Source organism: Lynx canadensis, chromosome B1, assembly GCF_007474595.2.
Source record: "Lynx canadensis isolate LIC74 chromosome B1, mLynCan4.pri.v2, whole genome shotgun sequence".
NCBI lineage: Eukaryota > Metazoa > Chordata > Mammalia > Carnivora > Felidae > Lynx > Lynx canadensis.
In genome coordinates this window covers 63,059,297-63,079,572 of record NC_044306.2, presented here as the reverse complement: position 1 = coordinate 63,079,572, position 20,276 = coordinate 63,059,297, and the positions used below count along the sequence as shown (strand labels likewise).

At 38.8% G+C, this 20,276-nt stretch overlaps 1 protein-coding gene across 7 annotated transcripts in view; it reads left to right on the top strand.

Annotated features, from left to right (window-relative positions):
* Nucleotides 1-20,276, top strand: part of KLHL2 (kelch like family member 2) — a 117,398-nt gene that overhangs the window by 31,217 nt on the left and 65,905 nt on the right. For 6 of the 7 annotated variants that reach the window (XM_030312791.1, XM_030312795.1, XM_030312792.1 and 3 more), the window contains exon 4: nucleotides 18,140-18,261. The exons of the other annotated variant lie outside the window; for it this stretch is intronic. In XM_030312791.1, the coding sequence (XP_030168651.1) occupies nucleotides 18,140-18,261 (122 nt within the window). The remainder of the gene's footprint in view (nucleotides 1-18,139; nucleotides 18,262-20,276) is intronic. 7 annotated transcript variants of the gene reach the window in all.

Here is a 20,276-nt window from a genome sequence, read left to right as displayed (position 1 = left end):
CTCATTGTGGTTTTGATTTGTATTTCCCTGATGATGAATGATGTTGAGCATCTTTTCATGTGTCTGTTAGACATCTGGATGTATTCTTTGGAAAAGTGTCTATGTCTTTTGCCCATTTCTTCACTGGATTACATGGTTTTTGGGTGTTGAGTTTGACAATTTCTTTATAGACTTTGTATACTAATCCTTTATCTGATATGTCATTTGCAAATATCTTCTCTCATTCTGTTGGCTGCCTTTTAGTTTTGCTGATTGTTTCCTTTACTGTGCAGAGAGGTCCAAATAGTTCATTTTTGCTTTTGTTTCCCTTGCCTCTGGAGACATGTCAAGTAAGAAGTTGCTGTGGCCACTGTGAAGGAGGTTGTTGCCTGTTTTCTCCTCTAGGATTTTGATGGTTTCCTGCCTCATGTTTAGGTCTTTCATCCATTTTGAGTTTATTTTTGTGTATGGAGTAAGAAAATAGTCCAGGTTCATTCTTCTGCATGTTGATGTTCAGTGTTTCCAACACCCATTTGCTGAAGAGACTGTCTTTATTCCATTGGATATTCTTTCCTGCTTTGCCAAAGTTGGCCATACATTTGTGGGTTCATTTCTGGGTTCTGTATTCTGCTCCACTGATCTAAGTGTCTGTTTTTGTGCCAGTACCATACTGTCTTGATGATTACAGCTTTGTAATACAGCTTGAAGTATGGAATTATAATGCCTCCAGCTTTGGTTTTCTTTTTCAGGATTGCTTTGGCTATTTGGGATCTTTTCTGGTTCCATACAAATTTTAGGATTATGTGTTGTAGCTCTGTGAAGAAAAGAACGCTGGTGTTATTTTGATAGGGATTGTATTGAATATGTAGCTTGCTTTGGGTGGTATTGACATTTTAACAGTATTTGTTCTTCAAATCTATGAGCATGGAATGTTTTTCTAATTTTTTGTGTCTTCAATTTCTTTCATAAGCTTTCTATAATTTTCAGTGTATAGATTTTTCACCTCTTTGGTCAGGTTTATTCCTAGATATTTTATGGTTTTTGGTGCAATAAATGGGATTGATTCCTTGATTTCTTTTTCTGCTGCTTCATTATTGGTGTATGGGAATGGAGCTGATTTCTTTGCATTGATTTTATATTCTGCAACTTTGCTGAATTCATGGATCAATTCTAGCAGTTTTTTGGTGGACTCTTTTGGGTTTTACACATAGAGTATCAAGTCGTCCTCCAAGAGTGAAAGTTTGATTTCCTCTTTGCCCATTAGGATGCTTTTTATTTCTTTGTGTTGTCTCATTGCTGAGGCTATGACTTGCAACACTATGTTGAATAACAGTGGTGAGAATGGACATCCTTGTTGTGTTCCTGACCTTAGGGGGAAAGCTCTCAGTTTTTCCTCATTGAGGATGATATTACCTGTGGGTCTTTTGTAGTGGCCTCTATGATCTTGAGGCATAATCCTTTTATTCCTACTTAAGGGTTATCAAGAAAGGATGCTGTATTTTGTCAAATGCTTTCTCTGCATCTATTGAGAGGATCATGTGGTTCTTATCCTTTCTGTTATTAACGTGATATATCACACTGATTTGCAGATACGAACCAGACCTGAATCCTAGGAATAAATCCCACTTGATCCTGGTGAATAATTCTTTTAATGTAATGTTGGCTAGTTCTAGTTGGGAATTTTTGCATCCATGTTCATCAGGGAAATTGGTCTGTAGTTCTCCTTTTTAGTGGAGTCTTTGTCAGGTTTTGGAATCAAGGTAATGCTGGCTGCATAGACTGAATTTGGAAGTTTTTGCTTCCATTCTATTTTTTGGAACAGCTTCAAAAGAATAGGTGCTAACTCTTCTTTAAATGTTTGGTAGAATTCCCCTGGAAAGCCATCTGGCCCTGGACTCTTGTTTGTTGGGAGATTTTGATTACTGATTCAATTTCTTTACTGAATGTGGGTCTGTTCAAATTTTCTACCTCCTATCTCAGTTTTGGTAGTTTATATGTTTTTAGGAATTTTTCTGTTTGTTCCCGATTGCCAAATGTGTTGGCATATAGTTGCTCATATTTTATTATTATTGTTTGTATTTCTGTGGTGTTGGTTGTGATCACCCCTCTTTAATTCTTGATCTTATTTATTTGGGTCCTTTCCCTGTTCTTTTTGATGAAACTGGCTAGGGGTTTATGACTTTTGTTAATTCTTTCAGAGAACCAGCTCCTGGTTTCATTGATCTGTTCAACTGTTTTTTTTTTTTTTTTTTTTTTAATATACATTACTGATTTCTGCTTTAATCTTCATTATTTCCCGTTTTCTGCTGATTTTGGGCTTTATTTGCTGCTCTTTTTCCAGCTCTTTTAGGTGTAAGGTTAGGTTGTGTATTTGAGACCTTTCTTCCTTCTTTAAGAAGACCTGATTGCTATATACCTCCCTCTTATGACCTCCTTTGCTGTGTCCCAGAGTTTGGGGTTTTCGTGTTTTCATTTTCATTGGCTTCCATGTACTTTTTCTTTTTTTTAATTTGATTTTTTATTTCTTAAAATTTACATCCAAATTAGTTAGCATATAGTGCAACAATAATTTCGGGAGTAGACTCCTTAATGCCCCTTACCCATTTAGCCCATCCCTCCTCTCACAATCACTTGTGTAACCCTCAGTTTGTTCTTCATATTTATGAGTCTCTTCTGTTTTGTCCCCCTCCCTGTTTTTATATTATTTTTGTTTCCCTTCCCTTATGTTCATCTGTTTTGTCTCTTAAAGTCCTCATATGAGTTAAGTCATATGATTTTTGTCTTTCTCTGACTAGTTTCACTTAGCATACCTTCCAGTTCCATCCACGTGGTTGCAAATGGCAAGATTTCATTCTTTTCGATTGCCGAGTAATACTCCATTTAATATATATATCACATTTTCTTTATCCATTCATCCATCGATGGACATTTGGGCTCTTTCCATACTTTGCATATTGTTGATAGTGCTGCTATAAACATGGGGGTTGCATGTGTCCCTTCAAAACAGCACACCTGTATCCCTTGGATAAATGCCTAGTAGTGCAATGATGGGTTGTAGGGTAGCTCCATTTTTCGTTTTTTGAGGAACCTGTTTTCCAGAGTGGCTGCACCAGCTTGCATTCCCACCAACAATGCAAAAGAGATCCTCTTTGTCCGCATCCTCGCCAACATCTGTTGTTGCCTGAGTTGTTAATGTTAGCCATTCTGACAGGTGTAAGGTGGTATCTCATTGTGGTTCTGCTTTGTATTTCCCTGATGGTGAGTGATGTTGAGCATTTTTTCATGTGTCCATTGGCCATCTGTGTCTTCCTTGGAGAAGTGTCTATTCATGTCTTTTGCACATTTCTTCACTGGATTATTTGTTTTTTGGGTGTTGAGTTTGATAAGTTCTTTGTAGATTTTGGATACTAACCCTTTATCTGATATGTCATTTGCAAATATCTTCTCCCATTCTGTCAGTTACCTTTTAGTTTTGTTGATTGTTTCCTTCGCTGTGCAGAAGCTTTTTATTTTGACGAGGTCCCAGTAGTTCATTTTTACTTTTGTTTCCCTTGCCTTTGGAGACGTGTTGAGTAAGAAGTTGCTGTGGCCAAGATCAAAGATGAGGTCTTTCATCCATTTTGAGTTTATTTTTGTGTATGGTGTAAGAAAGTGGTCCGGGTTCATTCTTCTGCATGTTGCTGTCCAGTTTTCCCAACACCACTTGCTGAAGAGACTGTCTTTATTCCATTGGATAGTCTTTCCTGCTTTGTCAAAGATTAGTTGGCCATACGTTTTTGGGTCCATTTCTGGGTTCTCTATTCTGTTCCATTGATCTGAGTGTCTGTTCTTGTGCCAGTACCATACTGTCTTGATGATTACAGCTTTGTAGTATAGCTTGAAGTCTGGGATTGTGATGCCTCCAGCTTTGGTTTTCTTTTTCAAGATCTCTTTGGCTATTTGGGGTCTTTTCTGGTTCCATACAAATTTTAGGATTATTTGTTGTAGCTCTGTGAAGAATGCTGGTGTTATTTTGATAGGGATTTCATTGAATATGTAGATTGCTTTGGGTAGTATTGACATGTTAACAGTATTTGTTCTTCCTATCCAGGAGCAGGGAATCTTTTTCCATTTTTTGGTGTCTTTTCTTTCATAAGCTTTCTATAATTTTCAGCATATAGATTTTTCACCTCTTTGGTTAGATTTATTCCTAGGTATTTTATGGTTTTTGGTGCAACTGTAAATGGGATCGATTCCTTGATTTCTCTTTCTGTCACTTCATTGTTGGTGTATAGGAATGCACCTGATTTCTGTGCATTGATTTTATATCCTGCAACTTTGCTGAATTCATGAATCAATTCTAGCAGTTTTTTTTGTGGAATCTTTTGGGTATTCCATATACAGTATCATGTCATCTGCAAAGAGTGAAAGTTTGACCTCCTTCTGCCCAGTTTGGATGCCTTTTATTTCTTTGTGTTGTCTGATTGCAGAGGCTAAGTCTTCCAATCCTATGTTGAATAACAGTGGCAAGAGTGGACATCCCTGTCTTGTTCCTGACGTTAGGGGAAAGCTCTCAGTTTTTCCCCATTGAGGATGATATTAGTGTTGGGTCGTTCTTCTATGGCTTTTATGATCTCAAGGTATGCTCCTTCTATCCCGACTTTCTTGAGGGTTTTTATCAAGAAAGGGTGCTGTATTTTGTCACATGCTTTCTCTGCATCTGTTGAGAGGATCATATGGCTCTTGTCCTTTCTTTTATTGGTGTGATGAATCACATTAATTGTTTTGTGGATATTGAACGAACCCTGCATCCCAGGTATAAATCCCACTTGGTCGTGATGAATACATTTTTTAATGTATTGTTGGATCCAGTTGGCTAATATCTTGTTGAGGATTTTTGCATCCATGTTCATCAGGGAAATTGGTCTATATAGTTCTCCTTCTTAGTGGGATCTCTGTCTGGTTTTGGAATGAACGTAATGCTGGCTTCCTAGAAAGAGTTTGGAAATTTTCCTTCCATTTCTATTTTTTGGAACAGTTTCAAGAGAATAGGTGTTCACTCTTCCTTAAATGTTAGGTAGAATTCCCCTGGAAAGCCATCTGGCCCCGGACTCTTGTTTTTTGGCAGATTTTTGATTACTACTTTGATTTCCTTACTGGTTATAGGTCTGTTCAAATTTTTTATTTCTTCCTGTTTCAGTTTTGGTGGTGTATATCTTTTAGGAATTTGTCCATTTCTTCCAGATTGCCCATTTTATTGGCATATAATTGCTCATAATATTCTCTTATTATTTTTTTTTTTTTAATTTTTTTTTTTTCAACATTTATTTATTTTTGGGACAGAGAGAGACAGAGCTGAACGGGGGAGGGGCAGAGAGAGAGGGAGACACAGAATCGGAAACAGGCTCCAGGCTCTGAGCCATCAGCCCAGAGCCTGACGCGGGGCTCGAACTCACGGACCGCGAGATCGTGACCTGGCTGAAGTCGGACGCTTAACCGACTGCGCCACCCAGGCGCCCCTCTTATTATTGTTTTTATTTCTGCTGTGTTGGTTGTGATCTCTCCTGTTTCATTCTTGACTTTATTTATTTGGGTCCTTTCCTTTTTCTTTTTGATCAAACTGGCTAGTGGTTTATCAATTTTGTTAATTCTTTCAAAGAACCAGCATCTGGTTTCATTGATCTGTTCTGTATTTTTTTTTTTTTTTTGGTTTCGATAGCATTCATTTCTGCTCTAATCTTTATTATTTTCTGTTTTCTGCTGGTTTGGGGTTTTATTTGCTATTCTTTTTCCAGCTCCTTAAGGCGTAAGGTTAGGATATGTATCTAAGATCTGTCTTCCTTCTTTAGGAAGGCCTGGATTGCTATATACTTTCCTCTTATGACTGCCTTTGCTGCGTCCCAAAGGTTTTGGGTTTTGGTGTTATCATTTTCATTGACTTCCATATACTTTTAAATTTCCTCTTAAACTGCTTGGTTAGCCCATTCATTCTTTAGTAGGACGTTCTTCAGTCTCCAAGTATTTGTTACCTTTCAAATTTTTCTTGTGGTTGATTTCGAGTTTGATAGCGTTGTGGTCTGAAAATATGCACTGTATGCTCTCGATCTTTTTGTACTTACTTAGGGCTGATTTGTGTCCAGTATATGGTCTATTCTGGAGAACGTTCCATGTGCACTGGAGAAGAATGTATATTCTGCTGCTTTAGGATGAAATGTTCTCAATATATCTGTTAAGTTCGTCTGGTCCAGTGTGTCATTCAAGGCCATTGTTTCCTTGTTGATTTTTTGATTAGATGATCTGTCCATTGTTGTGAGTGGGGTATTGAAGTCTCCTACTATTATGGTATTAGTATTGATGAGTTTCTTTGTGATTCATTGATGTATATATTTGGGTGCTTCCATATTTGGTGCATAAATGTTTACAATTGTTAGGTCTTGGTGGATAGACCCCCTTGATTATGATGTAATGCCCTTCTGTATCTCTTGATACAGTCTTTATTTTAAAGTCTAGATTTTGTGATATAAGTATGGCTACTCTGACTTTCTTTGGTTGACCATTAGCATGATAGATGGTTCTCCATCCCCTTATTTTCAATCTGAAGGTGTCTTTAGGTCTAAAGTGGGTTTCTTGTAAACAGCATATAGATGGATCTTGTTTTCTTATCCATTCTGTTACCCTATGTCTTTTGATTGGAACATTGAGTCCATTGACGTTTAGAGTGAGTACTGAAAGATATGAATTCATTGCCATTATGATGCTTGTGGAGTTGGATTTTCTGGTGGTGTTTCTGGTCCTTTATAATCTTTGTTGCTATATATATGTATATGTATTCATCTTTTCTCCCCTCAGAGAGTCCCCCTTAAAATTTCTTGCAGGGCTGGTTTAGTGGTCACAAACTCCTTTAATTTTTGTTTGGGAAACTTTTAATCTTTCCTTCTATTTTGAATGACAGCCTTGCTGGGTAAAGAATTCTTGGCTGCATATTTTTCTGATTCAGCACATTGAATATATCCTGCCACGCCAAGTTTCTGTGGATAGGTCTGCTGCAAACCTGATCTGTCTTCCCTTGTAGGTTAGGGACTTTTTTTCCCTTGCTGCCTTCATGATTCTCTCCTTGCCTGAGTATTTTGTGAACTTGAATATGATATGCCTTGTTGATGGTTGGGTTTTGTTGAATCTAATGGGGGTCGTCCTCTGTGCTTCCCGGATTTTGATGTCTGTGTCTTTTCCCAGATTAGGAAAGTTTTCTGCTATGATTTGCTCACATAACCCTTCTACCCCTATTTCTCTCTCTTCCTCTTCTGGGACCCCTATGATTCTGATGTTGTTCCTTTTTAATGAGTCACTGATTTCTCTAATTCTTAAATCGTGCTCTTTTGCCTTCATCTCCCTCTTTTTTTTTGCCTCATTATTCTCTATAAGTTTGTCCTCTATATCACTGATTCTCTGTTCTGCCTCATCCATCCTTGCCGCGGCTGCATCCATCCATGATTGCAGTTCAGTTATAGCATTTTTAATTTCATTCTATTTTTTACTTCTTTTATCTCTGCAGAAAGGGATTCTAATCTGTTTTCGACTGCAGCTAGTATTCTTATTATCGTAATTCTAAATTCTGGTTCAGACATCTTGCTTGTATCTGTGTTGGTTAAATCCCTGGCTGTTGTTTCTTCATGCTCTTTCCTTTGGGGTGAATTCCTTCATTTTGTGATTTTGAAGGGAGAAAAGGAATTAATAAGGTAGAAAAATTAAAATTAAAAAATTAAAATTAAAAAATTAAAATTAAAAAAATTAAAAACCTACACAAAAAATCGAGTAAATGATGCTAGATCGTAGGTGTGATTTGGTCTGGGTGTTGAAAGTGGTTTGACAGATTAGAGAAAAAAAGGGGGAAGAAAAAAAAGGAAATTGTTTGAGAATTTGAAAAAATGAATACACTCAAGTAGACTAAAATGAGATGATGGGAGTAATATAGAGTTTAAAAAGATTTACACAAAAGTAAAGAATATAGTAGAAAAAAATTAAAAATATTTTTAATAATTCAAAATAAAAATGAATTTTTCTCTTTCTGTTTAAGAAAAAGAAAAGAAAAAGAAGAAAAAAGGAAATCGTTTTAAAAAGTGAATACACTTTTCAAAGTAGTGGGAGTCTAAAATAAAATGATGGAAGTAAAATAGAATTTGAAAAAATTTATATAAAAGCAAAAAATATAGTAAAAAATTAAAGGAAAATATTTTTAGTTGCAATTGAAAGTAAAAATGAAGTTTTTCTGAATTCAAGAAAAAGAATAGAAATGAAAAAGAGAAAAAAGAAAAGAAAAGGAAATCGTTTGAAAATTTGAGAAGGTGAATACACTGAAGTAGACAAAAATAGAATGATGGAAGTAAGATACAATTTGAAAAAATTGACACAAAAGAAAAATATAGTAAAAAAAATTAAAAATATTTTTAATAAAAAATTGAAAATAAAAATGAATTTTTTCTCTTTATTCAAGAAAAAGAATAGTGTAAAGGAGAAAAAAAGGAAAGAAAATTGAATAGATGGACCTGCTAACAGATTGAAATAGGACTGAAATTACTTCGTTTTCCCCTAGAAGTCAGTCTATGTAGCGCTTTATAGTCCATAAACTAAGTAGGCAGTGAGACTTGTGTTCTTGAAGAGCCCAGTTGGGCGGGGCTCAGTGTAAAGACTGTTCTCCACTTGATGGCGCTGCTAGCCTACTGGGGTGGATGGTTTTAGCGCTCGTAGGTGTCTATGCCTATGTGCGGTAGTGGTGAAAATGGCGTCACCCAGCTACCCCGTCTCTAGTATGGGAACTCTGTTCTCTCTGATCAGCAATCGTGCACCCGTCCTCTGTCTTCACCTTTAGTCCACTCCCTGCTTCTTCACTGTCGGTGACCAGGCCCCAGGCAGTACCTCTCTCCCGAGTTTTGTCTCAGATGCGGCTGTTTTCCCCAGTCCGTTACTTCTGAAGGACTGTGGCTTTGACCCGTTTTGCCCCTCTGTGGGAGGGTCTCACCAAGCAATGGCCGAATGTTGGCTGCACCCCGGAATGCTTGCTGGACCGTGCTGCTGCCGGTGCCCAGAGACTGTGGCCAGGTTCCAACCCGCCCCAGAAAAAGTTCACGAGATAGTGTAGCAGCAGCTTTTCAGGGGTTATGGAAAATCACAACATATATCTAGCACCAGGCTTCACCCTTAACGACCTTGTTCCAGCACCAGCGAATGTGGCTGTTTTCTGGAGTCTGCTGGGACCAGGTGGCTTCAATAGTCTCTACCAAATGTCCTTCCAGCAGTGGAACCACTTTTCCCCGTGTGGCCCAAGAACCTCCCGGACCCCACTCTGTTCCTGGGGATTTGCCCTTCTCACCAGAGTACCACCAGGTATTGAGCTGAGGAGTTGCAGACTTTGTGTTCCCCTTGTTTACAGTCTTAATGGAATTTAAACCCTCTCCTTTCTCCTTACTCCCTTTTTAGTTTAGTCCCTGCAGCTGTTTCCAGTTTCCCACTTTCTCTCCAGCTGCTTTTGGGGAGGGGTGCTTTTCCTGTATTGCCCCCCACACCCCCAGTCTCCATCCTCTCTCCACTTGCAAAAGCACCTCCCTTCCCGTGCCTTCTCGCTCCCCAAGTCCACCTCTCCGTGCTGTGTACCTGCTGAATTCTGTGGTTCAGGTTGTGCAGACTGTTGTGTTAATCCTCCAATCAGTTTTCTAGGTGTGTAGGAGGATTTAGTGTTGGTCTGGCTGTATTTCATGGATGCGAGACACACAAAAAAACTTCCATGCTGTTCCGCTATCCTGGCTCCTCTGAAAGAGTTCCCATTCTTTAGTAGGATGTTATTTTATCTCCAAGTATTCATGGTCTTTCCAAATTTTTTCTTGTGGTTGATTTCGAGTTTCATAGCATTGTGGTCTGAAAATATGCACAGTATGATCTCAATCTTTTTGTACTTATTGATGGCTGATTTGTGTCCCAATATGCTATCTGTTCTAGAGAATGTTCCATGTACACTCAAGAAGAATGTGCATTCTCCTGCTTTAGGATGAAATGTTCTGAATGTATCTGTTAAGTCTGTCTGGTCCAGTGTGTCATTCAAAGCCATTGTTTCCTTGTTGATTTTCTGCTTAGATGATTTGTCCGTTGCTGTAAGTGGGGTGTTGAAGTCCCCTACTATTATGGTATTATTATCAATGAGTTTCTTTATTTTTGTGATTGATTTATATATTTGGGTGCTTTCACATTGGAAGAATAAATATTTACAATTGTTAGGTCTTCTTGGTGGATAGACCCCTTAATTATGATATAGTGTCCTTCTTCATCTGTTATAGTTTTTATTTTAAAGTCCAGATTATCTGATACAAGGATGACTACTGCACCTTTCTTTTGGTGACTATTAGCATGATAGATTATTCTCCATCCCCTTAACTTTCAATCTGCAAGTGTATTTAGATCTAAAATGAGTCTCTTTTTTAGCAGCATATAGATGAGTCTTGTTTTCTTATCCATTCTGATACCCAGTGTCTTTTGATTGGAGCATTTAGTCCATCGACATTTAGAGTGAGTAGTGAAAGATATGAATTTAGTGCCATTGTGTTGCCTGTATAGTTGGTGTTTCTGGTGATGATCTCTGGACCTTTCTAGTCTTTGTTTTGTCTTTTCTCCCCTTAGAGAGTCCACCTTAAAATTTCTTTCAGGGCTGGTTTAGTGGTCAGAACTCCCTTAGTTTTTGTTTGTCTAGTAAACTTTATCTCTCCTTCTATTTTGAATGACAGCCTTGCCAGATAAATTCTTGGCTGCATACTTTTTCAATTCAGCACGTTGAATATATCTTGCCAGTCTTTTCTGGCCTGCCAAGTTTCTGTGGATAGGTCTGCTGTGAACCTGATGTGTCTCCCCTTGTAGGTTCAGGACTTTTTTCCTTTGCTGGTATTTCATAAGTCTTTTTTAGTCTGTGTATTTTGTATATTTGACTATGATATGCCTTGGTGATGGTTGGTTTTTGTTAAATCTAATGGGAGTTCTCTGTGCTTCCTGGATTTTGATGTCTGTGTCCTTCCCTAGATTAGTAAAGTTTTCTGCTATAAATTGCTCACATAAACCTTCTGTCCCTTTTTTCTCTCTCTTCCATCTTCTGGGACTCCTACCTTTCAAATATTAATCCTTTTTAAAAGTCACTAAGTTCTCTAAGTCTTGTGCTCTTCTGCTTTTGTTTCCCTCTTTTTTTCTGCTTCATTCTCCGTAATCTTGTCTTCTGTGTTGCTGATTTGCTGCTCTGCTTCGTCCATCCTTGCCACCATGGTATTCATATGCATTCGAGATTGCACATCGGTTGTAGCATTTTTAATTGTGTCCTGACTAGATTTTACTTCTTTCATCTCCACAGAAAGGGAATCTATACTTTTTTCAACCCCAGCTAGTATTCTTATTATGGTGGTTCTAAACTCTAGTTCAGACATCTTGCTTATATCTGTGTTGATTAAGCCCCTAGCTGTCATTTCTTTCTGTTCTTTCTTTGGGATGAATTCTTTCATTTTGTCATTTTGGAGGAAGAAAAAAATTAATAAAATTAAAAATTAAAATTAAAAAATTAGAAACAAAACAAAAAATCAAATAGAGGAAGCTAGATCCTAGTTTGGTCTGCTTGCTGAAAGAAGCTTGATAGAATAGACAAAAAGGGAAAGAAAAGAAAGAAAAGGGAAAAAAAGGTGAGAAAAATTAGAAAATTAAAAGAATTACGTAATAAAATAGAGTAAAATGAAATACAGAAAATTAGGTAGAATAAAAAATTTAAAACAATAAAGTAAAAAAGATTTTATAAAAATGGAAAAAAAAGAAAAAGAAAAGAAAAAGAAAAGAAGAATAGATTTTTCTCTTTCTGTATCCAGGAGAAGGCAAAGAAAAGAAATAGAAAACCAACAAAACCAAGTTAAACAAAAACAGAAGCAAAAAGAAAAAAAAAATGAACAAATAAATGAACCAGGAAACAGAATGAAACCCAAATGAAGTTATATCCAGTTTTCCCTAGAACTGAAACTATGAAGTCCTCTATAGTCTGTACACTATGCAGGTGGAGGGACTTGTCCTGGTCTTCTAGGGGTGTGCTTGGAGGGCACAGTTGGTTGGGGCTTGGTGTAATGGCCTCGTTCCCCACAAGGTGGCACTGCTTAGCTTACTGGGGTGGATTAGTGTGGTGAGTTTATGGGTGCGCGGGAGAGGTGGAAATGGCCTCACCCAGCTCCCTAGTCTCTGTCACAGGAACTTTGCGCTCTCGCCTACCCGCGATCAAGCACCCCTCCTTTGGGTCATGCTTCTGTCCATGTCCAAACTGTCAGTCTGCCAGGCGGCACCTCCCTCCAGAGTTTTATCTCAGATTGGGTTGTGTTTCAAAACCTCACACTTCAGAGACCCCTGTGGCTTAGTCCTGTCCTGACTCCCTGAGGGAGGGTCTCGGTGAGCAATGGCCAAGTGCTGGCTTGCCTCTGAAAAGGTTTGTGTGATCGTGCAGTGGCAGAGGTTCAGAGATTTTGGCAAATCACAACACACAGCCGGCACTTGGTTTCACCACACTCTGGTGTCTTTGTCCCAATATGTTTGTCAGCAAACACGGCTGCTCTCCAGGGTCTGCTGGGACCTTTGCCTGTGGGGAGGCTGTATGATCTCTACCAAATGCTCTCCAAACAGGGGAACCACTTCTTCCTATGTGGCACGTGGACCCTTCACATCCTGTTGCCTGCTCCTGAGGATTAGTCCTGCTTCCTCACCAGAGCACTGCCAGGCACTGAGCTCTGAAACTTGAGACTCTGCATTTCACGGTTTATTGAATCCTGGTGGTATTGAAACCCTCGCCTTTCTTCCCATCAATAGTTTTGGAGAACAGATTTCTTGTTCATTTCCCCATGAGCATTTTTCACTCTTTCTCTCCAGCTACTATAGGGGAAGCGTTTTTCCTGCACTCTTCCCCTTTCTCTGTCCTCCCTCTCCCCTCTTCCTCACGATTGTCATTGGAAGAGGAAGAAAGGCTAGACAGAGTAAATGCAAAGAAAAGATAATTTCTGATATTATTGACTGCTGTGAAGAGAATTAAATAGGGTCTTGTGTATTAAGAGCCTAAGTTAGGATGCTTTAGTCTGCACATAACAGAAACTGTACTTAAACTGGTTTAAATAGTAAGGAAATCTCTTCTCTCATAACTGGAAAGTAGGCTGGACACCAGGCATGGTCAGATCTGCAGCTGAAAGATTTCATGAAGGGTCTGCTTTCTTCTGTCTCACTGTCTGCTAGCCTCAGTAAAAATTTTATACCAAGGTTGCTACCCCTCATGAATGCAAGATGCCTATCAGAGTGAACCCAACATCTCAAGGAAGGAGAGGGATTGCTTTTTCTTTTTTTCTCCCCTTTAGGGTCTAGTAGAACTTTCCCAGAAGTTACTCAAACTAGACCAAAACTGTCAGGGGAATGCAGTTACCATGTTTGCCTCTTATTATTGGTAGAATTGGGGAGTTATGCACCATGACCATCATAGGGAGTGACTGGCAGGGGCATCCAGGACAGGTTGCCAGAATGAAAATACCTGTGTGTCAGTAGCTTCTTTGTAACCCAGGACTAATGGCAAATACATGATTAGAATAATGATTAGAATACATGTGAACTTGAAAGTAATGGAATAAAATTTATTTATTAAATGTAGCTATAAATTTGTCATTCACTTCTTAAGGTTTCAGCACAGTAAAGATTCTTGTTTTTATGGTTTTTTTTTCCAATATTTTTATATGCTGAACAGTAACTGAAGTTAGAATCATAGGATTTTTGTATTGAAACAGATCTTAGGGTTTGCCATCTCAACCTATTCACTTTTTAGAACTTTAGAATGGATAAATAAAGTTACCAGTTTGTGCTGGATTTCTGGAGTCTTAATTAAAGGTCCTTGAGATGGAAATGTTCCTATTCAGAGATATGCCATAAACTTTTACAATTTGGAGGACTTCATTTTTTTCTCAAAGAAAGTAGAGATGAGGGGCATGTGGGTGGCTCAGTAGATTAAGCATCCCACTACAGCTCATGTCATGATCTCAGCAGTCCATGGGTTCAAGCCTGCGTTGGGCTCTGTGCTGACAGCTCAAAACCTGGAGCCTGCTTCAGATTCTGTGTCTCTCTCTCTGTCTCTCTCTGCCCCTCCCCCACTCAAGCTCCATCTCTCTGTCTTTCAAAAATAAATAAACAATAAAAAAATTAAAAGAAAAAAAGTAGAGAAGGGCGTAGCTTGGCCTGGGATGTATAGTGGATATTTAATGAATATTGACTGAAATCCTTCATAGCTAGAATACCCATGCTTGAGATTAATTCACATGTTAATTATGTTGAGTAAAGATCCTACATTTTAAATTGTGACACTTTACTTTTTATTTTTTTAGTCATTCATTTATCCAACCAGAATTTATTGGGTATCTACAATAGGTCAGTCATTGTGGGATACAGAGACAAGATGAGAAAGACATCTCACTCTCAGGGAGTTCAAGATCTAGGTGGGGAGAGCTAGGTATAGTATAACAGAGTGCATTTGCAGTAGGTACCCAAGTGTACCCAGGTTGGGAGCCTAACCCAGCCTTGGCTCATTAACAGGTAAGCCTATTTGCAGAGGGTCCAGCTGAATCTTGAAGAATGGAGATTAGCCTGGTACATGGAAGCATGGGGAGAGAAAGAGAAAACTCAACAAAGGCATTAAAGCAGGATATTGTTTGCTGTATGTGAACTATGGGAAGTTCCTTCCTGATACATTTTAAGGCTAGAAGTGGGAGAGGGAGAGAGGAAGCTGGATAGCTAAGCAGGGATGGGATGTGGAAGGGGCTCACACACCTGGACTAAGAGCAGCTCATGGCTTTTGAGTGCCATGGTTAGATCTGTGGAGTCCTCCTGGGGGTTGGGAAACAATTAGGAAGTTGCTGTGGTGGTGTTAGCAGGGACCCTGGTGACATAGTGGTGGAAGGATGAGGGGGGGTGTATTTGATTTGAGATCTCCCTGAGCTTAATTCTGCAGGTTTTAGTGAATGATGGCATGGGTGGGTAAGGAAGAGGGGAGAGTCAAAAGTGACTCTCAGAATTTTAGTGATGATGTCTGTGTGGATATCCACATAGAGCTTCAGAGGTCTACATGATCGAAATACAGAAGCATAACACTCTAATTTGGAGAGAGACTCTGTGAAGTTAAAAACGATACCAGGTAAACTCTGTACAGTGTCATTGGATATTTTTTAATGATTCTATTTTATTAAAAAACTTTTTTAATGTTTATTTATTTATGAGAGAGAGACAGAGCATGAGTGGGGAGGGACAGAGAGAGCTGGAAACAGAATCCAAAGCAGGATCCAGGCTCTGAGCTGTCAGCCCAGAGCCCGACACAGGGCTTGAACCCATGAGCTGTGAGATCATGACCTGAGTCAAAGTCGGATGTTTAACCAACTGAGCCACCCAGGCACCCCTATTTCTTTAATTTTTAAATGTTTATTCATTTGTTTTGAGATAGGGAGGGAGGGAGGGAGCGGCAATGAGAGAGGGAGAGAGAATCCCAAGTAGACTCTGCCTGTCAGCATGAAGTCCTACACAGGTTCAATCCCACAAACCACAAGACCATGACCTGAGCTAAAATCAAGAGTTGGACACCTGACTACATTGGATATGTTTTTTTAATGCCTTGTCAAAAGTAAATGTCACAAACCATACTACTTAAAGGTTTTCTCTATAAACAGCAAAGAGCAGTAACTCAGGTGGTATATAAAAACTAGAATTAGATCTAAATCTACTTTTACTCTAAATCTAAAGCTTTTACAACTGTCTTTAGTATGTCTTTAGTATTAATTCTCAGTATTTACTAGAATTCTTAAGCTATTAATACAATCTGTGACAAGCTATTTGTTTTGATACTCTTTCACAGGTTAACATGAAACAAGGATTAAAACATTTCTAAAGCAGCGTATGATAGAGATTGAATTTGTTGGAAGCAGATGCAGTTTTCTGGGGAAAGAATTCATATTAAAATGATCCTTGGAATGTATGAATTAGCAAAGTATGTCTTCTAGTAATACTTTAGAAATGATGATATTAAAAATTGCTTGGCAGTCATATATATATAAATTAAAGTCAGAGTGTTTGTGTCTAAGCTAAGTCATGCTAAGTCCTAAGAGGTGAATTCAATCCTTGAGAACTAAGTGCATGGTTTTATATTCGTGTGGCCCCAGGCCCTGTGGGGTTTTATGCATCGCTTGAGCCTTATAGATGAATTAGGTGTGGCTTTTGTCTAAAGTCCAAGTGAGAATTACCCAAGTGTCTTTACCTTTTGGCACCAAAGAACTTCCAGATAATACAAATCCCATCTGTCTACAAGATCCAGAGAGAGTAGGATAGAGGAACGTGCCTTATATGCAGATGAAGAATTATATTTCTGTATTTCTCAGCCCTTCTTTTTTCCTCCCTTTTTTTAGAGGGAAAAATGTGCTTAGGCAACAGACTTGTAACCCAATCCCTGTCTTCTGCTGTATAGGCATATATACCTCTTTCTCATTACCAGCTCCCTTCCCTTGTAATACAGATGGATGTTTCCTCCCCTGGGAAGTGGCAGGATAGTTTTGAGATATTTTAGCTCTTAGGAAAACAGCTTCTTTCTGAGATCTTGTCAGAAATAATCTCCAGGGAAGCACGCAGTTAAATGTACATCATTATTATTTCTTTCCTCCCAGCGTTTGTGTTTACGAAGGAATTTGGTGTAATTATTGATTCCCATAGGCTTTTCTGATAGCTTATGGTCGCTGACAGTGTACTGTGTCTAAAAAAGAAATGAACTTTCAAGAAATCCTGAGCTTAATTATGTTGTTTTCTAACAGGAGATGCTGGATTAAGGTGAAGGTGAGGGGTGGCAGCATCGTTTTCATGCTTCTTTGATCTTTGAAGCCTCGTGAATTCTAGAACCAAACCTTTTCTTTAAGATGTCTTATAGCACTCATCATAATTTTTAAACTGCCTCTGTCATTTTTTTTTTCTGCCCGTGTCATTTTGATTGAAATTTTCTTTCTCCTCCATTCGAAAGTTTGTGTTTCCTATGTCTTGGGTCATTTTCCTCTTGTCCACACATGTGTGCTCAAACCTGCTGCTTTCTGTCCCTACATTCCCTTCTCTTTTCTGCTTTCCTGTTTCTTTCCGCAAGAGAGGATCTTATTTATGATCCTTGAATGCTTAATTAGTTCAGTGAGTAAAAGAGAGAGGTTGTATAGCACTTTCTAGCAGGCAGTGACATAGAAGAATGTCTGGCTTTAGTAATAAATGTTGGTATGGAAATGACTTACCATTTGTGGGCAAAGTTACTGTAGATGACAAACCGGATGAGAACTTGGGCTAGAAGATTCCTATAACAAGCCCTTGCCATTGACTAACCTTTTTATGATCCCTCTTTTGTCTTGTCTTCCCTCAGCATCTTCTGTAATGTGTGTTCTACTTGTTTCCTGCATGAAGGTTGTGTCATCCCCCAGGGCAGAGCCTCTGTGTCCAGGCCACTCATGCCCATAGACCAGCACTGCTGTGCTTGTTGAATGAATGCTTGCTAGGCCAGTGAGTCCTTTTAGCAAGTACTGGTGCTGTTAGCCAAAAGGGGTAACATTGTGACTCTTCTAGTCATGAGTGGAAATCCCAAAAGAAAAACAAGATGCTCAGAAGCATGGATCAGAGGCACCTGGGTGCCTCAGTCTGTTGAACTTCTGCCTCTTGATTTTGGTTCAGGTCATGATCCTGGGGTCATGGGATTGAGCCCTGTGTCAGCAGAGCCTGCTTGGGATTCTCTCTTTCTCTCCTTCTGCCCCTCTGCTCCTCTCTCCTCTCTCTCTCTCTCTTACAAAAAAAAAAAAAAAAAACAAAAACAAAAAAAAAACACGGACCAGAAAAACCATGGAAAGTATCAGATACTGAAGTTACAATGTCACAGGTATTATAGTTGGACACGTGGCACATTCAGTGTGGTGATGTGATTTTCAGGTGTAAGCTTTCAGGGGAGGTGATGAAATGTTGCAGGTCTGCAAGAAGCGGCGGATTGTGTGCCTCCAAAATACAATGAGTGGCAAGAAAATGGATGAATCTGTCTTGGCATTGGTATTTTCACAGCATGTCTTGCTGTAGCGTTAACTCTCACTCTTTTGTGTTTTAGGTGAGATGAGTGAGAGCCGAGCAAAGAGAGTTCGAATAAAAGAGGTAGATGGCTGGACCCTGAGGATGCTAATTGATTATGTTTACACTGCAGAAATTCAGGTTACAGAAGAAAATGTACAGGTAAGAATAAACACCCCATACCATTTAGCTCTTTGTATATGCCAGATTTTTAAGTCAAAAGAGCATACCCACAGTATACTTTTTGTACCAAAGTAATAGAATTCATTGTTAAAACTGAATTTCCAGGAGATATTTGGAATGATTATATCTTTTGAGTAATGTTTCTGATTTCAGTGTCCTTTATAATCTTAAAGTTATAATCTTTTAGTTCTCTGAGTGATGCTTGTTTGTGAAAATGCTGTCATATTCGTTTGTAACTACTGACTGATGCTGCCTACATTTCTCTGTTCCCTTGAGGTTCAAATCTACAGGGATGTTTTTGACTATCAGCGGTCTTTACTTCTTTTCCTGTTGCAGCATATAAGTGATTCTAGAGCTTAGCTAAAATTTGACATTGCATTTTCTCGCTTTCCGTAAAGAATAAATGTTTTGTAATCTATGATGTAAGTGAATAATACAGGTGCATAAAGCACAGAAAGTGAAGGTCCCAATTTTAAACTGCCCTTCCTTTTCCGCCCACCCCAGCCCACACACATTGATCCACTCTCCTTCCCAGAGGGTAGCTTCTGTTACCTGCTTGGTGTGAATTCTTTCAGACCATTTTTTGTGCAGTTTTATATATACATGCATTCACACACATGCACAGTTTTTCTGAAACTTGCTTTTCTCACTGTACAAAGTTTCTTGAAGTTCTTTACACATCAATACATGTGGGTCTAACCCGTTCTTTTGAATGGCATCCCATATGTTAATCAGCATATATGATTTTCCTACCTTTATAAAAATACTGCATTGAATGAACATTTTTATATTTACATCCAAAATGTCATATAATAGACTTCTCAAATGTAATTTGTGGATCAAAAGGTACATGCATGTTTTAATTTTTGATAGGCAGGCCAAACTGCCATCTGAAAGTTTATATTATTTACACTCCTTCCAACAGGTAAAGTGTGTCTTGAGGGACAACAAAAAAGAGGACTATTTCTTTTCTTTTTTTTTTAATCTTTATTATTTTTGAGAGAGAGAGAGAGAGAGAGAGAGACAGTCAGTGCAAGGCGGGGGAGGAACAGAGAGAGGGAGACACAGAATCTGAAGCAGGCTCCAGGCTCCAAGCTGTCAGCACAGAGCCCGATGTGGGGCTTGAACTCACAAACCGTGAGATCATGACCTGAGCCAAAGTTGGATGCCTAACCGACTGAGCCACCTAGGCGCCTCAAATTAGGACTATTTCTTAAGAAGTGGTCTGTAAATTCTACTTACTCGAATAGGAAAGTCTGAGCTCAGTCTTTTAAAACGCTTTGTAATTAGTTGAAATAGGATGCAAAATATTTGAATTTGGAGACTGAAATCTTTGGACATGAACTTGCTAAGAATGCTCTTATTAAATCTGAAATATTGTGGCAGTGGTGAGGCCTTCTGGTGGTCTTTCATGGGTGGCCTCATTTGCCTTTGCTTGGCAATCCAGTTCATGATGGAAGGCATTTGAAAAAACCTTGGTTGATATTCAAGTCATGTATAAAGGTGTGAACCACCTGCTAGGTGAACTTTTGTTTTAACCTGGAGAAGGTGTTTGGTACATGTCAGGAGGTACTACCATCATATGATCTCAATCTAATTTTTCTGTATAGTTCTACTGTCTGCTGGATTCTAGGGCATCATTTTCAACAAGAAGTTATCTTGGTTTTCTTTGTCCTCCCTTTTTAAATTCATTTGAGTGCATGGGCCTTATTGTGCCCTATATCTGACCTTCAACAAATGAATTGCTGGTTGTTTCTTTGATTCACGTAATATGTGACATGAGGGAAATTTGCAAAAGATGATTTAGGCCTGAGACAATAGACTGTGTGAATTCAGCACTGAATGCTGTTTGTAGTAGTTCTTGCAGTGGAGACATGGGCCTATGCGGAACTGGGAGAACGCCTCGCCTCTCGTGTTTCTTTTAATAACTATCACGTTCCAGTCCTGAAATATTAGTCATCGCAGCCTTTCAGAAAACCTCTTGCCATGCTGAT